We start from the raw sequence: 20,463 nt of genomic DNA, 5'->3' as shown, positions 1-20,463 counted from the left end.
ATATCGGAGCGGGGCGCAATAGTATTTGATGTCCAAAATTTGTTGATTTTTTATTGTTGTATTGTTCTGTGGGTACATAGCAACGAGCTGATGTGTAAGGCTTTCTCAGTAATGTTTGCAATAAGCTCATTTTTTAAGTTCGCAAGTAGAACTGAAGACAGTCTCTTCCCCATCACCTTAGCAGAATGAGCCCTCGTTCCCAGATAAGCTCAATTGTTTCATAAAAAGTGAAATTTCCATACACGTAACCCTAAAAGCATGGTTTTCACACGCACGAGAAGAGTGTAAAAATGTGTATAATAAAAAAAAATTATCGCATGAATCGCATAACCTGTATGATACTTTCGGTACAAAATGTAAGCATATAACTGTATTCCAACTAGAGCCATAATACGCATCCGTGGTTGTAAGCCTGAGGCAGCATCTTTGGAAAAATTGCATAGCCGTCCTTCGAGTAACTATAAATAGCAAGGCACTAATGTACAAGCCACTCTGTAATGTTCAAGGTGATTGAATTTGGGGCAATAAAATTACCACTAACGAGACAAAGTTGTGGGTGTCGCCGTCCACTGCAGTCAAAATATTATGATGTTAAGTTGGGATGCCTGTACATCTATTTTGAGGTCCGCACCACGTTTGTCCCTTACTTTGTGAAAGATCAACGCCATCGAACGTTATGCAAAATCGCAAGTTAGCATTTACATTCATCGAAAGGAAAAACTGCATGAAGGTAAATCAGAAAGAATGGTCATTTATACATTATACACGCAAACGATAACGACCGAAAATCAACGAAATGGGGTCCACATATTTCAGACAACTACCCCGCGTTTCGTCACGTGACCGTGCAAAAGGACCTAAGAATTATACGAAACAGTCCGAATCTGTCGGTCTGCAAGCTAGACTAAACCTACATCAAGTAGGCATAGCTACCCCTCTGGGGGCTCTACAAGTTCCGAAATTTCAGTCACGGTCCTTCACTGAATAAGTTATTAAGGTGCTTCAATCAAGTGGGTCTGCCCTCCGTATTGTTTTCTTGTATCTAAGCTAAGTAGTCCAATTATAAATCGGTGATACTTGCAACACATCATTGTATTTCATCCATGTACATATTTATAAATGCATAAGCCTGGTAATAATATCAGTAGTGTTAATTTTAACACTTCTGCGGTGTAAGCCTCATCACTCCCGAATCGTGCAAATTCAATATAATTTACACACATCTTTGGGGAGACGGGTTTAATTTCCTTGATTTTACAGTGCCTCGTAATTTGGATATCATGCTCGCAGAATTACGGAAGCGTATTGCTGCCAACGCGAAAAAAATATATTTATATCTACATATATGTTGTTTAAATGAGATACTTATTTGTTTAAACATGGAGGAATGAACGAGATTACAAGCCGTTTAAAAGAGATAAAATATTTTTCTTCATGATGGAAGCAATACGCTTCCGTACTTCCGTACAGAACGATAAGTCACAGTCGTTTAATATTTAAACATACACGATCAAGTGGGGGTGCAAAATGTGTATGGGGTAATTTAAAGTGAAATTGCAGGGGACAGGAAAAGGCAATAAAGCATCTCATTATGATGTCTCTGTGATCAATTCATGTTTGATAATGATGATAATGGCAACATCGTTAAGTAAAGAGGAAAATCTTTCATGCGAACCCCTCGTGACAATGCACAACCACATCCGGCAAACATTTGACATCCGGACTTGTATTGCTTGGTGAATTGCTGTTGCACAGACAGCTAAAAGAAACGAATTCAGTCCTTAACAATAAAAATGGCAGAGAGACGATCGCAGGATCATTGTATTGTGTATGTGGTGGAGTATATCTATTACGCGCCTTTTCCAATATGGGATCATGGGCGTCGTGTGGGAGACGAGCAAGGGCGCTTGCACCCCCTGAAAAAAATGGGGAAAATTAAAATGATCTGAAAAAGAATGAAACGAAAAGGAAAAGCAAAATTAAAGGAGGAGGGGGATGAAAATCGTCTACTTGCTTGAAAATACCTCGGAAGTGATCGCCTTCCCGGTTTTGTTGGTTTGCCAGTTTATCGTTGACAATACTCGCTTCTCTCCCTTCCCTAGGAGAGAATTTTGCCTCTTCGGGATACCGTTTCTTTTTACCCTTCCTTTAGAGTGATGATCTGAACACTTTGACGGCAGCCCCCCTCCCCCCGCTGAGACACGAGAAGGCCCCGCCCTTTTGTCTGGATTATACCACCAGTCGGGGCACCCCCAAAATGGTGGAGTCGACGCCGACTGGTCTCCTGCAAACCTCAGGCCTCCGACCTTTACTTTCAAGTCTGCTTTTAAAACTTGAACTTTTGTGCCGCGATAAATTGGCAATTAAGGCTGCATGTCTCTTTCACACCGCAGATGAGCTCAAGGTAAGATGACACCATCGGCTTATCGACTGAACAGAATAAGCACCCACGCAGTGTGTAATAGTACTAGGTTTCTCCTCGTCACTGCTCTGTAATCAACACACGATAGAATATTGCACCTGTTCGCGGCAGTTCAAACACGCCAATCTCCCCTGTGTACCGCTGATAATTACTCGCTGTCATATGAACTGTCGCCAGCTCAATAGTCGGCTCAGTGAGCCTACGGCTAGTGTGCACAGAAGTTTTTCAAAATTTCAGTTTAAAAAACGAACATAGTGCACATTCAGAGTTTTCAACGATATAGGACATCGACTAGGATTTTTCTCCTGAAATGTGCAGGAGCCCACGCATTGCATGCTACCTTCTGGGACTTGAACTTAACCAGCGTCAATCAACTCAACGAAAAGCTGTCCTTTTTCACGAAAGTGCGCGATGTTGCAGACAGAAGAGGGTATTCCAATTATATAAATTTCTGAAAAGTTTACTTAAAATTAATTTTTTTTCAATCCAGTGTCTCTCAAAATTTGGAGAAGGCGACACGCACCTCCGCCCATACAGGGGCAAAAATATCCACCCCTGTGAAAAAGCACGACCATGCAATGCACTTGAGAGTAGGCTACACAAAGCGAAATAAGTCACTACACCGCTGGCGCGCTTCTCTTTTGCAGTGACACACAGCAGTATGTGAGGACCTTGGAATAATACACGCCGACAAAACGGCACACCGGTGGTTGGCATCGAGGCTCGAGGACAGCACACGGAGACTTGATTCGCCTCACAATCCGTAGTCTCCTTCGATCAGTAGACTGGAGGTCGATGCGTCAAGATGACAACGAAAAGCTGGAGGTTTAGGCCTACAAGGAGCTGCGGCGTGCAACCGTGCATTGTTTTATTGCTGACAGTGGCAGCATCGATCAGGTAAGCTACCTGTGAATTTTGCTTGTTACCAAACCCCACTTATTACATCCAAAAGAGCTTGTATGGATGAATACCGGTCATTTAAAAAAGTGGCTTAGGAAGCAGACAGCAGAGCGTCATTTGAGGTAGGTTAGGAGGACTTAAAGGCACTGTCAGATTGTTAATCTGTGGTCAGATTGTTGAGAAGCCATGCATGTTAATTAAATTGTACATGTATGTACATGTATGAACAGGCGCAGGGTGATGGGTTGTTTATTTACCATAAAGATATTTCATTACAATGAAATAAACCAACCCAAACCAACGGAATGGATATCACTGTAAAGGTACAACGTTAAATGAGTAGTATATTTGTACTGTATTTTTTGCAACATTAAGCTACTGTAAACAAAGTTTGCAGGAAACAAACGTGTTTGTTACACGCATCTTTTGTGCTTTTGTGAATGCAGTATAATACTGTATATTTAATAGTAATGATTTACTGTACAAGCTTTGACCTCAATTTGCATATTGACACAAATGGGGCGTTGCTGCTTCTGCCAAGTAATTTTGTGGTTTTCCATTTTTTACCGGCAAGTATTTGACATTAGTTTGACAAATGTTTGTGCTTTTTGAATGTAGTTTTACACGTAAATGCAAACCATTGCCTGAAACGATAAATCGAACGTGAAAGATGAAAGTCTTACCTGTTCATGTTTCAACCATGTTTGCACTTGGGAGCTAGACAATGCACACAGATACCACGTCAGTGCGCGTTATGAATGTAAATGGAGTTCTGCCGCCATCAAGGCTTCAAATACAAGGTTTGTGTATCATATACATAATAATTTATACCAGTTGGCCTTAAAATTAAGGTGAATTTGAGAATCCCTTATCACTTACACTTAAATACACATTTAGAATGAGCCCGTAATCAATGCAAACAGTAACTTGCTGTGTCTAACGTCTACATGAAATTAATGTAATTAATTGAGATAAGTTACTGTTATTTTTACGATAATTGCTGTCTAATAAATGACGGCGATTTACCGTTAAAAATTACTGTAAACCATTGACGGTGAGCTACTGGCGCCAGTGCTGCCAATGAAGCACTGTGAAAATGTACAGGAAAAATTATACCTCTTATGCATACATATTGGCTGCCACAGGTTCATGGACTATATTATACCAGAAATAAACAACCGACGTCACAGAAGAGAAAACAAATTAGGTTGATACATGTAATAAAAACATCTCCTCAGAACATCTCAAATATTACCCATCGACCCTTAAAAATTGTCCGCACTTAAATGTGTATTGTTGAAGCTTTATCAAGTGTGCTTTTCGTTCACGGTCAGACTGATGCAGAATAATTACCATGCGGCCCTTAATAAGGTCTAAAATTTAAAGTTCACATACGTTGAAGCAGAGATGTTATATTACAAAGAGATATCGCTTAATCATGGTTAATGTTGGTGGCACGCTGCATATGTCGGACAGTGACCTTTGGTATAACCCAGCGAGCAACATTCCGAACAAATCGAGTTGCCTCATGTTGTAAACACGATAATAGTACGTTGACTGTTGAGCGCAGTACAGCTTTCAAAAGTGCACTGCTTTGAAGGGCACAATATACTCGCCCTGGTTTACATCACTCTTCAGGTGACAGTGTAGGCTGTATAGTCAGCGACGAACTGTACCTACCCCTCTTCCTGCGAGACATCTTTTGGTAATACCTTCCGTGACAGCGATCTTTGAGACGTTTGATGGAAGCTGAACACCACATTTGGCCGATGGATGTCAAACGTGTGGACGGTTCGTTCCATCTATGGACCATTACCAGCAAAGGGCGAAATACTCGTAATATTGCTTTGGTGGTGGTGACCCCTCCATCGGGAGGCTATGGAGAAATAACTTCTACTATGTATGTCCATATCGTATACCCACCTGGCCCAGAAATAACAGAATAATGCGTTAATAGGCCTGCTGTTGCGGAATCTATTCAACAATATTTAGGGAGTAATGTCCTCGGTAAAACTCAGCGTGGCTACCGATTTCCATATGCATCAAACGCATGCCGATATCAAATCTGTAGTGCGTTGAAAGTTAAACCAAGGTAAAATACTGTAGAAAGGGGCAAATACTGGCGGCGAAGAAGGTCAGAGAGAAAAGGTGTACACGTGTGGGGGCCCGACTATTTTTCTGGTTGTATTTGCTAAGCTAGGAGTGCCGTCAGGATCTTCATTTTTCACGGTTGGCGGGAAAGCATGAGGTGTCCTCTGCAATTACAGCAAACGTATGCCATTTGCATTGAATTTCGGCTGGTGTAGGTCATCAATTTCGCCTTACAAGGTTAACGTCAAATAACCCCTCATCCACTCCATAAGATGAATTTTTCATTCGATCTCCATAGCCCGGATATGTTAATGGCCACCCGTTTTTTTTTCCTCTGAACGTTTTTTCCAACTCGGTACCAGAGACTGCGCTCGTGCTAAGGCAGGTATAACGCTAAATCCCTTGTTCACTCTGAAGACATTGCTGTTTGTGTTATGCATGAATGGAAGTTCTTATCAGCAAGAAAACCACAAAAGGCCGGGGAATGGACAGTTTGAGGGCCGACCGTGCGTGTATCAACTGTCTTGGAGCCATGTTTTCCTTTATCGTTTTACACAGACTGGCACAGCGGGAATTTCAACGCGTACGGTACTGCGTTAAACATTGCCATGGTTGCCGAAGTAAAGGTATCATGCCGGGCTATCCTGAATTGCCACGAGCTCCCCAGAAGGCGGGCCGTCTTGCACTAAGACTTGGCGCAAAGTCGGTAACTGATAAATACAGTTCAGTTATCAGAATCGCAAGCGGATTCTGTGCAAACGTCCTGTTTGGTTGAGACTTCAGAGTGGATAGGCGACCTTGTACAGCATGACTGTGTCTGCCACTATGGAATGGATACAGTATACTCGACGAAACTCATTTAATTGTATGTCATCGATCATTTTTTGTATAATAAAACCCAACATTTCAAAATGAAGTCCAAGAAGATAGAGTTATGGGCAGAACGCTCCACTGAGATACTGGGATAAGCTTTAAGGGTGCCCCCCTCAACGGCAAGGATCAATGCGTCAACTTGCCAACAGGTTTGACAGAAAAAACAGTTTTTTCCTCTTCACAATTGATCTAGCTGAGTGTATTGATGTTAAATGTTGCCAGATCTACAAATTTGCCCAGATGGAATAATAGATGAATCCTGGCATTTGCATAGTGCTTCGCTATTGGGTCGTATGAATAACAAGTAGCAAATGCTACGAAGTTCAAGCAAACAGCAAAAGTATTTACTGAGAAGGAAAACCATTAAGAATAAGCGGATGCTTGAATTTGTATGATCAATTAAAATGTTTCTTTTGCTATTCGGCATCTACTAGTATATTACATGTATAAGCAAACGCTTTACACTATTGGCAGACTGCACGGCTGAGTGGTTTTGCACAATAGGGCTTCCGTTGTCTGCACGTAGAGACGCACACAGTGCAGCACAGCGCTGTATCTTGAGACCTCACCATGGCGGATAAGCACGATGGCAGTAATTTTGCTCGCAAAAAACTTTGATGAAGAAGATTGCTCTGCCGCTCTCAAATCGGTACAAGTGCCTGTATCTGGTTTTTTGAGATTCCCTCCTAAAGGCATACAGCCTTCCTGTCGAATGACATTCATGAACGCTGCCATTTTGAACATTAGTAAATGCTCCTTGTTTTCAAGCTTGCCCTGACCCAGTCTTGAAAAATGCCAATTAAATACTCCAATTCTGTAGAACCTACTCATTTTTAGCAATTGCACTTAAGTAAAAGCGTTTGCTTCGTTATTATTCATACAAACACGAGGAAATGCTTCAAAAATGGTAGTTCAGAATATAAGAAGGTTCATGACTCTCGAACGGCTTGTCATCCAGTCTACCTTCCATACAAAGAGGCACCCAAGGCTCTTACCAAATTAATCAGCAATTAATTAGTGATTAATGACTCTTTTCTTTGCAAAAAGTGCACATAACACCAGGTGCTTAAAATAGGAACAACCTTGGGACGTGTCCTAATTTCAGCTATCAGGCGAGCTGAGAGAGTGAGTACATTTTTAACCACCAAACCAAAATACTCAATTCTTGCAAGTCTATGCGGCGGTGTCTTCAAGGTTGGGCACATTTACACCAGTCATTAGAAGACAAGCACGCAATACTTTCTCTAAATGAAACCTTCCCTAATTAGACCCCCCCCCAAATCGATTCCCGTTAATAGTGCTTGGTATAGGTCAAGAAGAGTGCGTGACTAATGCACCTCTCTTAAGTACATTCTCAAAATACATAGGTTTTGATGGCTTGGACTACGTCTTGAATCATGATCGGGCAAGGCAGCGACGATTTCAGTCGAACATGCCCAACCTGAGCAGTCGATAGGCCATTTGCAATCCGCAGGTAATGGGTGCAGTTTCCTGACCTCTCGGCATGAAGATTGGCAGTAAGGGAATTGTTTTGGCTTTTATAAAGATACCATAAGGTATCTGAAAAATTGCACTGCACTTAAAGAATAACTTTGATAAAGTGAGACTGCGGTTAGGTCAAATTCATTCTTGTACGTTTTTAGACCAATCCAGCGGTATTCGTATTCCTATGAGCTAAAAGTCTCACAGAAGAAAAGAAATAGAGCGAAATGATAATTTAAAATGCAAAATGACAAAGGCTTGCTTATTGGACCCAGTTAATTAATGGAATTTGTTAATGCAATGGAAACTCTTCACTAATAAATTCATAATTATGGACGCATGCCCGAAAATGACCTTGGCGGCAAGAAGTGTGAGTCGGCCATTGGAAATGTACAGGGGTGTGACTTTGCTGATCATTTTCTCTCAGGTTTTCTAACTTTGTTAAGTTTGCTCTTGAGAAAACAGAGTGGCCTCTGAGTGAGGAATATTATGAACAAGAATTTTTCAGAGTCACCTCAGAGATTTCAGATAATTTTTTTGCATTTTAAGCGGTCAGAAAGTTACACAAAACGTGTTCCTCAGTTCACTCCACGGTCCCCTTAAATATTGCATTATAGGTTGGGCGTTGACTACATTTGTCTTCTCCAATTATAGCCGACATAATGATGGGGCTTAGAGCGAGAATTCCTAAAAGTTCAGCCGTCTTGACTTCGTGACATTTTGATGGAATTTTATTAGCCATTATGTTTAGTTCGAGCGACAGACACAGCTGTTGAAGTAAAGGGAATGTATCGCTTATAAGTGGAAAAATTCAGTCTTGAAAGCATACTCAACTTGACGCAATACTTAACATTAATATGCTTAACTTACCATACTTGTGGCCATCGTGAAGAGAACAGGAAAAACTTCGAGGCCTAAAGGTTCTGGGAGATTTAGATGAAGGTTATTGTCACCATACCGTGCATTCTGTGACTTTGCAGCGCTCCGGCTACGCGACTGATTATGTTTTACACGCTCGAACTTCATTAGTCTTACAAAATGTAGGAGTTTGTTTCAAACATCCACACAACACGTGTTTAATAAGATGCTCATAACAGCTTTTATTTCTTGTCGATTACCACGACCGCAGACATTACCCATCCGTACCGGTTACTCTCTCTGGAACTAGGTTCACGCAAGGGCAAGGGCCAATACCAATATCCTATTGACCTGCGTCCTTTAATCTTCAGAGACTCTCAGTCACGGACGTATATAAAAAAAACCTGGACTTGCAACGCCTTTGTATGAAAAAGAAGCCAACCAGCGGCCATTTTACCGAGCCGAATACAAAGGCGTGGGTTGGCTCCCTACTATTGACGTCAGGAAGAACAAAGGCGGGCATTACCAGGAAAGCTTTGTATTCGGCTCGGTAAAATGGCTGCGAGTGGATTCAATGACTCTATAAGCTGATTAAGGGCATTGCGAGTCCAGATTTTATTATACACGTCCGTGCTCTCAGTACGTTTCCCACTTTCATAACACATCCAACTAGTGGCAGATTTTGGAACGATTGACGACGTGCGCTTATCTCGTGGACCAAGCACAAGACTATAAATCTGTGTTCTATGCATGCTTAGCGTAAGTGGATTGGATAACGAGGCTCCCCTTTCTCCCCTTAACGACCTACATGACAAACAGTTGTAATAATTTCAACGTAACAAGACAGTTGTTCAGTTTGCTGAAGGTCGCTCAAGGCTCTAGCACGCTGACATTTCAAGTTCATTGACCGACCAAATCCCCATTTTTGTAAAAATAATTGTTGTCATTATTTGTCCACTCAGCCTCGCCAGCGCCAGCATGAATGTGACAGCAGTGCTGGATAGCATTCTAAGGGGCTACGATAACCGCGTTCGACCAGACGGCGTAGGTTAGTCTGGGCTGTTCCTTGCTCTATGGTCTGGGGATGCCTGTGCTGCATGTCGTCATGTTAATGTGAATGAAACGTATTCAAGTACCTTATGGTGAAGGTTAGAAGGCACAGAGAAATATAAGTTATGTATATTAATAACACCAAAAAGGGAGAAAGGACGGCAGAAATATGCACGGGCAGGAGACATAATGGAATAGACCGATTGCGTCCGCTAAATCACGTGACCTATAGTGGGTATACCCACAGCAACGTGTTTGTTTTAGTTTTGTTTACAAGCAATACAGCCGGTGTAGTACCCAACACACCAGTAGTCCCAGTACGGTATCAATCGTCGACTTTAATTTTGGGACATGAAACTTATCAAACACTCTGCTTTGAGTGGACGCTACGTTAGTTGACATTCAATACCCACTATAGGTCATATGACTTAGCTGGCGCAATCGGTCTACTGAAACGCGTCTGGTGTTTACAATTACTTAAAGACGTATTGGGGTACATGGAAGACAACGTATGGCCCATTTCTACTGATATATCCGACGGGGCCAAAACCAAAATTTCTGGTGGGCAGAGGGTGGATGATTACCACAGAAGTGCAGTTAGAAACCTGACTTGCGAACAAAATTAAGAATCAACCTCCTTCTTTGAAGATGACCAAAGTCTGGAAATATGTAGATCGCACAATATAGGCGTTTCTAACAAGACGGTCGTAATTTAAGTTATTCGTTACGTGTATTTGGCTTTGCTTAAAAATTAAGTCATTCCTTATAGGTGTGTTTTGTTTTTTGCTTTAAGCGGTACATTTTATGTTGTTCTTTTATTCCAATAGCGGAAAACTCTGCGGGTCTACAGGAACCAGATGAAAGTAAGACACGGATGTGCCTAGCTTATTAAGATGTCATTAAACTGGAGCAAAATCCCTGAAATACACATTCAGAGAAACTGGAATGGAATAAACAATGATTTCAAGGCTGAACAACAGTATTCAGATTTTGGGTAGAGGGCCGGTAGAATGGGACGTGTTAAAAGAAAACGACTCGAAGCCCTCGGTATTGTTTCTATTTCACTTTGATATTCGTTTAATGCACATCAGATCATCTTTACCTGTAGATCTCCCATTGCAAATACTGGTTCAAATCTACATCGAAAGCGTGGATGGCATCAGGGAATCGACAATGGTAAGTCATAGGAAGTTTAATAAAGAAAGAAGTAAACATCAAAACTTTTCCTTGCGTTTTGGATATTGAATCCCACAAGCTGATCGGGGAGTGGATGTCCCTCATTAGGAACGACTACACACGTTTTTTTTTATTAATCTAAGAGAGCGCAACTTTCTGGTGCTAATCTGTTAATGCCGAGTACCTTGCCTACCCCTGCCTATGCGTTTTGAACAGTTTTGAAAGAAAACTGGAGAACCAGGATCGTGCAGGAATAATCGACATATACCCCTCTGATTTAAACGTCAAAAATTCCATTGGTATTTGCCAGAAGTATATAACTAAAATATGCTGGTTTGAGGTTTGGGGGTAGATATATGACAATGTGATATCCATGCTCACGATCACCACTGCATGTTACTTTTTCAGTAATTTGTGCCCCGACCTGGACCAAGAGAGGGCGCTATTTTTCGAGCAACGCAGGCTCCTGTAGTGGTAATATTGATAGTGGAGATCAATAGGTCTCCTCTATGATGGAGATCAGTGGTGGGAACTGCCATTCGCTGGTTCACAAACGCCTGCGAAATGCAAGCGTCGCGGTCGCGTCGCTACGAAGATAATGATTACTCCCCACCAACCTGGCTCTTTTCAACAAATGAGGGATGTCACGTTTTGCCGATGCACGTGCGTGCCGAGCTGAAGAATGTTCGTGGGAGTATGGCGCCACCGCAGTGACAGTGTCTAATCGGATTTGTCTGCATGACAAATTGTGTCGGGTAAAATTTGACGGGGGCACCAGGGGTGTACACTTGTTATCCTAGTGTCCCTCAAAACTGAGAAACTGTAGCTTGAAGATATTTATCAACAGTTCGGGGGGGGGGTGGTCGTTCCCTGTGAGCTCCCCTCCAACATTACGTCACTGGTGTTCAGTAAAGTTTACTACTTCGATGGCGGAGCGCTCGTTTTAATAAGTTTCTCGTGACGGTTTTCCACGGAATTCAGTGAGTTTCGAAGATTTTTAAAAAAATGATTTTTCTTCAATTGTTTTTCTTTCAGGATTGGACAGTGACCGTCTATCTGCGGCTGTTTTGGCAGGACAGACGGTTGGCCTTCCACGGCAACCGTAGTCTGGCCCTCCAAAGCAAAGGCATTGAGAGAATCTGGCTGCCAGACATATATTTCCTGAACGAGAAGAACGCCAGGGTGCACATGGTGACACAACCAAACAAGCTGATGCGAGTCCAGCCGAATGGGAAAGTGTCGTACAGTCAAAGGTATTGGTGGATACTCTCCGTAATTTTGACCTGGGTCGTGCTGACGCTTATAGGGTCACTGAGTTGTTTATGCTGACCCGAAACCTGGTACCAATATGCTGATATTATACTCAAGACATTAGACGTTTGAAGGGATCATTTCTTCATGGTTTGAGCGATGACAAAGTTTCTCAGGTAGGAACACACGTACCAACACCACGCTGACTGGACTGGGACCAACGATCTCAAAACTTGACACTTATACGATGCATCCTAGCATGTCTCCATAGCACTGTCTTCCACTGAAGCCAATTCAAAAACTGTGGTGTAAATTTAACATCCTTGGTTTCCATATAGGATATCACAACTCCGATGTTGTGCTATACACAGCCATTGAGGGTTTTAACTTTGACACCAGTTTGGTATCACAGAACATGGAGTGAGTGAAACAACTATAGACAAATATCGTTGTGAATACAAACACCGATTTCACAATCTCGCAATGGTTGCTCTGCTTCCGAACTCAGGATCACCTTGACGGTTTCCTGCAACATGAACCTGCAAAAGTTTCCGATGGATTCCCAGGACTGCGATATCATCATTAGCACTTGTAAGCCCCATTCATCATATCTAAGGGGAATGTTATAGCTGTAAAGTCTCTCTGAACTCCTGCCATTAATCATTTGAAACATGGTCCACTTTACTCCTTACGTCATTGTTATCCTGTAACCAGAAGCCTTAATACCAAGAGACCAATTCAGTTAACCCTTCTTTATCCGCCTTGAGCAGAAGCACTCCCTCACCGGTTGAAAAGATCTTTGCTGGTCGGGAATGTTAATTTAGTTGGTAGGGGCTAGGGACTCGCGCGCAACGTGTGCATTTCATACCGGTAGTTGTTTAATTCGTGAACCAGCGAAGTGAAGCTCCTACCAAGGGAGCCCCGGTTGCTAGGAAAATCGTGCCCTCTGTTGGTCCAGCTCGAGGCCCATTGTCTTAGGCCCGCTGATTTGATTGCCAAGGTCAGTCATGCTAGCCTTGCGATGCTGTCTTTGCCACTGTGTCTAAGTCTATATAGTTCGAATTCCACCAGGAGTTGAGTATTTAAGTTCGCTGAACGATTTCTTAATTTTCTTTTGTCATTGAAAGAATTTATGTTTGGTTTTTCTTCCAATGTCAATTGGCATATAGATGCCTACTCTACGGAAGATGTCCTCCTCTATGTGGACGATCATAGCATCCAAATAGAGCCCGCTGTCACTATATCCAAATTCAGCCTGACTGGTATGGAAGCGAAACAGGAGACACTGGAGTTTTCTTTGGGTAAGTGGTCTCCACCAACGGAACTGCTGTCAGCATCACTACTACATTGCATTGATTCACTTCAGTGTAAGAATGGTAAAAAGAAACGTAGATTAACTACGGATTGGTTTAAATACTCGATGACAGTTCGAACTTCATGCCAGCTACAATGTTGGAACATGCAGACCTGATCCCGAATGCTTTATGGCAAAATTCAAAGCGACCACTTGTTTTCAGAAGCCGGTGTGAAGTCGGGTAAGGATTGAATGCAAAATTGCTCTCCTTGTTCCGCTTTGTTTGTTTAAAGTCATAATCATTACCGGTATTTAAAGCGGGAATGGTCTTCTTTTAAACCCAGTCCCATACAAACGTAGCCGGTAATTTGCTTAACCCACATTGCCAGACGTCCCATCAGTGGATACATGTATATCTGGAGCGTTGTATGCCTTGCTGTTCCTTAAGGAATTCACGGCATAAGAACAAATTGTTTTAATGGGCATCGAGGCATCGTTTCGTAGAAAGTATAAACGGTCGAAAGCTCACGCACGGGGAGCAACATGGGCCACGCCAAGAAACAAAGGAACAGGCTACAGAGTATCAACTTGCGTTAAAATTTGCACCAATGTGTAAAAAGTTAACCAAACGGGCTTTTTTTGCGCCGATGGGAATGGGCGTAAAGCATGTAGCGCCGGGTTGTCCAACAAGAAAAAAGAAGACACCACTGAAAATGCTTTTTTGATTATGCATGTGTTCAAAGGAATCACAACTGATTTGATGTTGAATTATTCCATGGTTAAATGGTAGGGAATTTCAGCAGCGTGAGATGCTACTTTCACTTCATACGTCAGATGGAGTCGTACTTCCTCACCGTGTACATTCCTACCTTGCTACTGGTCAGCATCGCCTGGCTGTCTTTCTGGATTGACGCCAAAGCAGCCCCCGCGCGCGTAGCCCTGGGTATAACTACGGTCCTGACCGTGACCACCATGACAGCCGGCATACAGGAGACGCTACCAGTCGTCACCTACGCGAAGGTAAAGTCGACGGTAGCGAGTTCCTTCTGCAGTATTTCATTTTCGCGCGTGAAAATATCGATTTTGCGTGCAGTATTGTTAATGTGCGTTCTTCTCCTAAAGTTGGCGTTTTCGCAAATTCGGTTATGCCTCTGTGACGCAAGCGTTGCAACCAAACAATAATCTTGGGTTGCAGTTGGGTTGCAGTTGGGTTGAATGGAAGTGACGTTTGTAGACAATGTTGTCTGATTACTTGTGCTTTCTCAGCCTCAAATTAAGTAACCCTTTTTAGTTTGGCGTTTTTACGGACCACCTTAAACATATTCCCGGTTAGTGCTTTGACGTCTCAAACATGCTCCGGATAGGCCTGGTTTCCATATCAACGTAAGAAACGCAGAGAGCAACGTAATCAAGACGCAAACTGTAACGCAGACAAATGGAAATATGTTAAACGGAAGTGTCGCCGATAAAGTAAACTATCCCTAGACGGATCGGCAAAGTTGAGCCCGGTTCAACTTTGCCGACTGTCTGCGTTGAGTCGCTGAGTAGGCCTCCAAACACACACGCTGGCATGACAGGTGTACAACGATGTTTCTCTCGCTTAGTACCAGCCTTTCCATTTTCTCTTTATTATTAGCACATGCAGCCCCAGCATAAACAAATTACATCAAACTGGAGTATCAGTTTTAGCTTCGAGAGGAAACCTTGCCATGCCACCTAAAAAAAGGCATTTTGGGCGAAAATATTCCACTTTCGAATTCGGGCACCGTTTTATTGAACTTTTTGGTGGAATGACGTCGCGCAGTGTCTCTTCCGCGATTGCCTGCGTTTTGACGTCTTGCGGACCGTCTGCGTTACAGATGACCATAATAAAGGAAACCAGGCGTTAGGCGTCGAGTCACGAAAACACGTCCCAGTTAGTTTAGACGTTAAAGTGTAGCTGCAATGAATTTTCTTAGACACATTTTTTTCTGCAACTGTGTACTTTTCAAATGAATTGTGCAAACTCTTTTACATTCTTATTTGGTTAAATGCATTGAAAGTGATCTTTTAAAACTTAAAAAATTATCCGTGGTTGCCTTGATAACCGAGGGTGCTGTTGCTGTGAAGTCATCTAGGGAAGACATAGTTCAGTGCACAGGTTTTTCTATTCAAATTGTGAACCCAGAATTTACTCACTGAAAACATTTCTGAGAAAGGGATTTATGCTTGCTATGGACAACAGTGAATCAGCAAAGAAAAGAAAATTTAGTCCAGTAAAGTCTACAAAAATACGGGACTTTTTGTGTACAAACCGATGTAACATTGAGGTTTTTCCTGGGACGACATCACAGTTTTGCTCATGAATATGGAAATGCACATTAGCATAAAAACCAACAAGACAGTATATAAAAACCGTTTGAAATAGTAAAACAGAAGTTGAAATCAAGGTCAACCGAGAAACAAGGGTGCCTTTTTGAAATGTTTATATTAAAACAAAACTGATTGCAGCTACCCTTTAATGGCCGTGACACTCGTGTGATGACTGATTCAAGACAAGCAAGGTATGCGCGAAATGCTAACGGATTCTCTGAATACCAATACGTGTGCGTAACTAGTTGGTATAGGCCCATCTCAAACCCGAATTCTGGGCGTTCCATAGTGTATGCTTCCACGCGATGTCACAGAGATACATGTAAATAATGCTGTGTAAATGACATTTTCGTATTACGCCGAAACCCTCAAACGACTCAGGAGAAAATTTACGTACTATGGCCCATCACCATCACCAAGGGCCTGTTCCTAAATGTGACCATAAGCTTTCTTGAAATTCACCCTCTTAAACCGCAGGATCAATTGCCTGTCTGTACCGCTAGGGCATTGAGATAATTTGTAACTTGTGTTCCTCTCCATAGGCGATCGACATCTGGCTGGTAGTCTGTCTCATGTTCGTGTTTTTCTCTCTACTTGAGTACGGCGTGGCCAATTTTCTCCTCATTAAACAGGTAATGTATGCATATCTCTTGCCTTGGGCGTGACTTAATACAGGGCCCACGGAATGCAGTTTCTTTAATGCAGCTTTGTAGGTGCACCTTGATTTCCAGTTAAATCGATTTTCAATTTCTGTTGTGCCATTTATAGGACAATTTGATCATTTGATCTTTTTGCTTTCTGTTCAAATGCAAATTTTGCACATGTATGAGCGAAGCGCATATGTCTTGTAAGACATGCAACTCATGTTTCTGCACTAACGATTGCTGGAACTTTGAACATTTTGCTCTCAGGGTTTTTTTTACTTTGGAGATTAATTGTTTGAGTTCAGGACAGCAGTCCAGTGAGAAAAGCTTTCTTTGTAATATTTCAAATGACCAACTTCTAAGTTTATAATGTGAACGGAAAACTCCCTGAATGAACCGTGTCTTCCTATCCTGAAGTGACTTCAGAGCAATAGCACCCTCATTCGTCCTGAAAAATGAGGAAAATTTAACTGGTTTTTCAAAGACAATGGGTATTTAACTGGCTATATGTAACCAGCGCCCTCTTTGAGACCTATACACGATTAATCCTCATTATTTGAAGTATTATTTGAAGAGGGCGTGGTTTTTTTTTACTCGTCGCATAAAGCGCGCGTTTGTAATTATTGTTGTGGTCGAAACCATCACAAGACCAGGCTCAAGACCATGCGCAAGACCAATCACAATAAAAGGTTGAACAATGACAAAGGAATGCTTTTGTTGCGGTTCATTTGAATAGCTTGTATCTTGAATTCAGACTAGGGGCCTTGTGCTGGTCTTGCGTGGTCTTGTGAGGGTCTTAATTGGTTTCGACTACCTTGTATATAATGGAGATCAATGGTGCATTTGGCGGAGTACGCTGAGTACGGGTAACGAATTTATTCCTTGATGTATGGTCTTTGCGTACACGCAGAACGCGTTCAAGAACCCACTTGGAAAGCTTACAACCATCTGCCTTTCTTTTGCTTCTTGGGGGTGCACTTCAACTCGGGGCGAATAGCGAGCACATCATGAGATCACATGATACGCTCCCAACTGGGTTCGATCCCAGGCAGTCTTTTTCCTTTTTTCGTCCCCCCAAATTAAGAATTTTCTTGTTTTTTTTTTTTTTAAATTGACTCCATCACTTTATTAAAGAGTGTGACATTTTCTTTTCCTGATTCGTGGCTCTGGAGGATTTTTCAAGGGAAAAAGTCCGATTGTAACATTGTCTGATTCTTATATTGTGAATACGAAGTCACAACCACTGAATTGCTGTAGAACGAGACTAATAGTTGTCACCGTGACGGCAAGAATGTCTAAATCCAGAAAACGGTCACTACGCATGTGCCCGGCAAAAACATCGTTTAGTTAAATTGCCGGCGACGGCTAATGATATCCACTGCCTTAAAAATGCAAGCAATTAAATCCAATCCAAAGGAATAGAAAGCTGCGCAAAACATGTTCCAAAGTAAAATTCAAATCATGGACCCTTTAAACATAATAATGTAACAACCTTATTATATTTTTCATGATCCTCAGAGACATCTGATTCACCCCCCCTCGCACGTAGGGCATTCTTAAAAGATCCTTTATACAATATCGACAGTTGCAAACACACAACCAGCAAATTTTTCAGGACGTCCTTTCCTTCTCTTGCACAGTGACAAAGTAACGTATACATAGTATAAGTAAACGTGGCAGTAATAAGATATTATTTTGGCGACAGGCGAACAAGGCAGCCTTCACAGCTTCGATTGACGACAGAAGTAAAAGGAACAGGACACTTGAAGGAGGCCCTCAAGAGTCTAGTCAAGGCCAACTGATGACAGCCGACCGAATGGACCGATACGCTCGATGGCTATACCCCATCGCTTTTCTCACTTTCAGCGTCTGCTATTGGATAATTTTTCTCACAATGTGAAACACAGATTTAGAAACAACGATGTTTGTTCACTTTCTCTGGTATAAACTTCGGTTCCTGGTTTGAGAGATGCCCAATGATTACCACTGAATGCAATATTTATTTGGTTTTATGCAAGACTGCTCTAAACTCCTTTTGGCGGGGGTGCGTTTGTTTAATTCACTCGAATTAGTGATGCTGGGGTCATTATTACTGAGTGGATGGCGTTTTTGTGCTCATTCTGAAGTGTCTTTCCATACCATAAATATCATTTTGAGAATAGCACGCCACGGTGTAGGCTTAATACGAAGTAATTTGATTATATCTACACTGCATCACGGATCTTTTAATCCTTCAGCACTAAGTTTGAAAGTGTCAGTAAAATTGTTAATATTTTGCATTTTGTTATTCCCGCGATAAGGAAAGACAATCTCAGATTAGAAGATCTTTTTACTCTTGATTGAGCATTTTGAAACATGAATTTTGCTTTTATAGACATGGAGCCTCATGTGTTACTCAGTTATTTGAGTTGGATGATAAGGTCTAAAGCAAACATTTTTTCGTGCAATAACTTAATCTGTAAGATTAAACTCTAGGTCGTCTGCTATGTTGTATGCTATACAGTAGACAATATTGCGCATTACGCTGTTGTAAACTGAAACATGTTTTATTCATTTTGTTATTTGAGCTATTATGGCCGTGTCTGACTCACTGGCTAAGGCTTGAATTTACGCACTAGGCTATTGCAGTGGCCGCAGCCAGTTCCCATTAAGTCGTGCGTATTCGGGCTGCAGCCAAGTGAATCGGACATGGCCTAATAGTCAATAAAAAAGAAATGGTTAATGCAGTTCAGAAAAAGGGGTACTACAAGCAAAGTGGTATATGCATATTATTTTTACAGAATATTTTTCCATCTGCCGCATTTCCCCACTAACTTCTGTTCTATCGTCTGTTCTTAACTGCTTTTTGTACGTTATAAACATTGTTTTATGAAGCAAATGAAAAAGGATTACAGGGACGCCATGATAATAAAAAAAACGGCTTGTGTAGACTATTAAAGCATTACACTAGTTGTTCGAGTTAATTAATAATGCTGTCATCCGTCGGTTCCAATCAACCCAAGTCATTTCTGAGAACTGACGTTTTCAATACGGGCGATGCACAATAGGGCGCCTCCAAGAGTTTACAAAGCGTTGACCAATCGCAATGGGCGAAATCTGTCGACCAAATGCGCGTTTGGAAGGGGCGACAGAGTTCGAACACTGTGATTGGTTAACAAATTGCAACTCTTGTGAATCGCCCGTATTGATTCACATTTTCTCCTCAATGTTGAGCAATTCTCTTCGTGTTTTGTTTAATAGCATTGTACGATTGTTATCGGGTGCTGTGTATTTTAATGATCAATTTTTAAGCATGTTATTTTGTAGTTAGCCGTGACTTATGGTGTGTGAAAAATCCTTTCATAAACAACAACCAAGGTGTATTGAAGACTGAAAGGGATATAAAGTTTTACTCCTTAGACTAGTGTTACACGACCTACAACCAATCCATTTCTTAATCATTTGCACAATACTTGTTACTCAAAGCTCAAAACTGTAAAAAAGAACTTGATGGCATTCATTTCGCATTTACTTAAAACTTTTAATAACTTTAAAAACAAACAAAATTCTAATAAAGAATTTGTTTTTGCACCAAATTTGATTTTGCAAAATACATGAACTGTGTGTTATTACGGATTAAATAATTATGCAAGGTTCCAGTTTTTTTGTCAACAACGACCTTTTAACACTAAAGGTATTTTTTAAAATTTTGCTTTTCGAGTTTCATCGAAGATGGCCATTAAAATTGGACATTTCTGACAACGTTAAATGCGTTTGGACGACTGATTCAGCAATTAAAATGGATTTAGCTATTAATGAAATATACAGTCGCTGCTGGGTAATCCCAATTTCAGGTTGTACAGGCTGGGTCGTGATCACCGTAACAGACTTGTGATTTCATGGTAAAGTCATACTCACTGAGTACCTCCATGGAGGGATCTGCTCCTTCCTCTAGGGTACTTCAAAATGTTGGGTTATAAACTTTGGCGAGTTGAGTTTACTTCCTTTGACAACTTCATAAAATCACAATACAGGGGATTTCATAGTCCGGTACATGACACTCAATGATATTTTCTCCTTTTATGCATCCC

General features: G+C 41.6%; 1 protein-coding gene across 1 annotated transcript; it reads left to right on the top strand.

The window, feature by feature from the left end:
• The first annotated feature begins 2,551 nt into the window (after nucleotides 1-2,551).
• Nucleotides 2,552-20,141, top strand: LOC110986764 (glycine receptor subunit alpha-3-like). The gene is made up of 11 exons (XM_022248940.2): nucleotides 2,552-2,852; nucleotides 3,070-3,319; nucleotides 9,589-9,674; nucleotides 10,504-10,539; nucleotides 10,785-10,852; nucleotides 11,888-12,105; nucleotides 12,612-12,694; nucleotides 13,273-13,404; nucleotides 14,188-14,417; nucleotides 16,292-16,381; nucleotides 18,099-20,141. The coding sequence occupies exons 2-11, from the start codon at nucleotides 3,228-3,230 to the stop codon at nucleotides 18,291-18,293; spliced, it is 1,230 nt and encodes a 409-aa protein (XP_022104632.2). The 5' UTR covers nucleotides 2,552-2,852; nucleotides 3,070-3,227; the 3' UTR covers nucleotides 18,294-20,141.
• Nucleotides 20,142-20,463: the final 322 nt, after the last annotated feature.

The sequence above is a fragment of the Acanthaster planci genome, linkage group LG08 (assembly GCF_054643075.1).
Source record: "Acanthaster planci isolate LZ-2023a linkage group LG08, COTS_SCS, whole genome shotgun sequence".
NCBI classification, from domain to species: Eukaryota; Metazoa; Echinodermata; class Asteroidea; order Valvatida; family Acanthasteridae; genus Acanthaster; species Acanthaster planci.
Note: the sequence above shows the minus strand (reverse complement) of the source record. Positions and strands in the feature narration are given on the sequence as shown.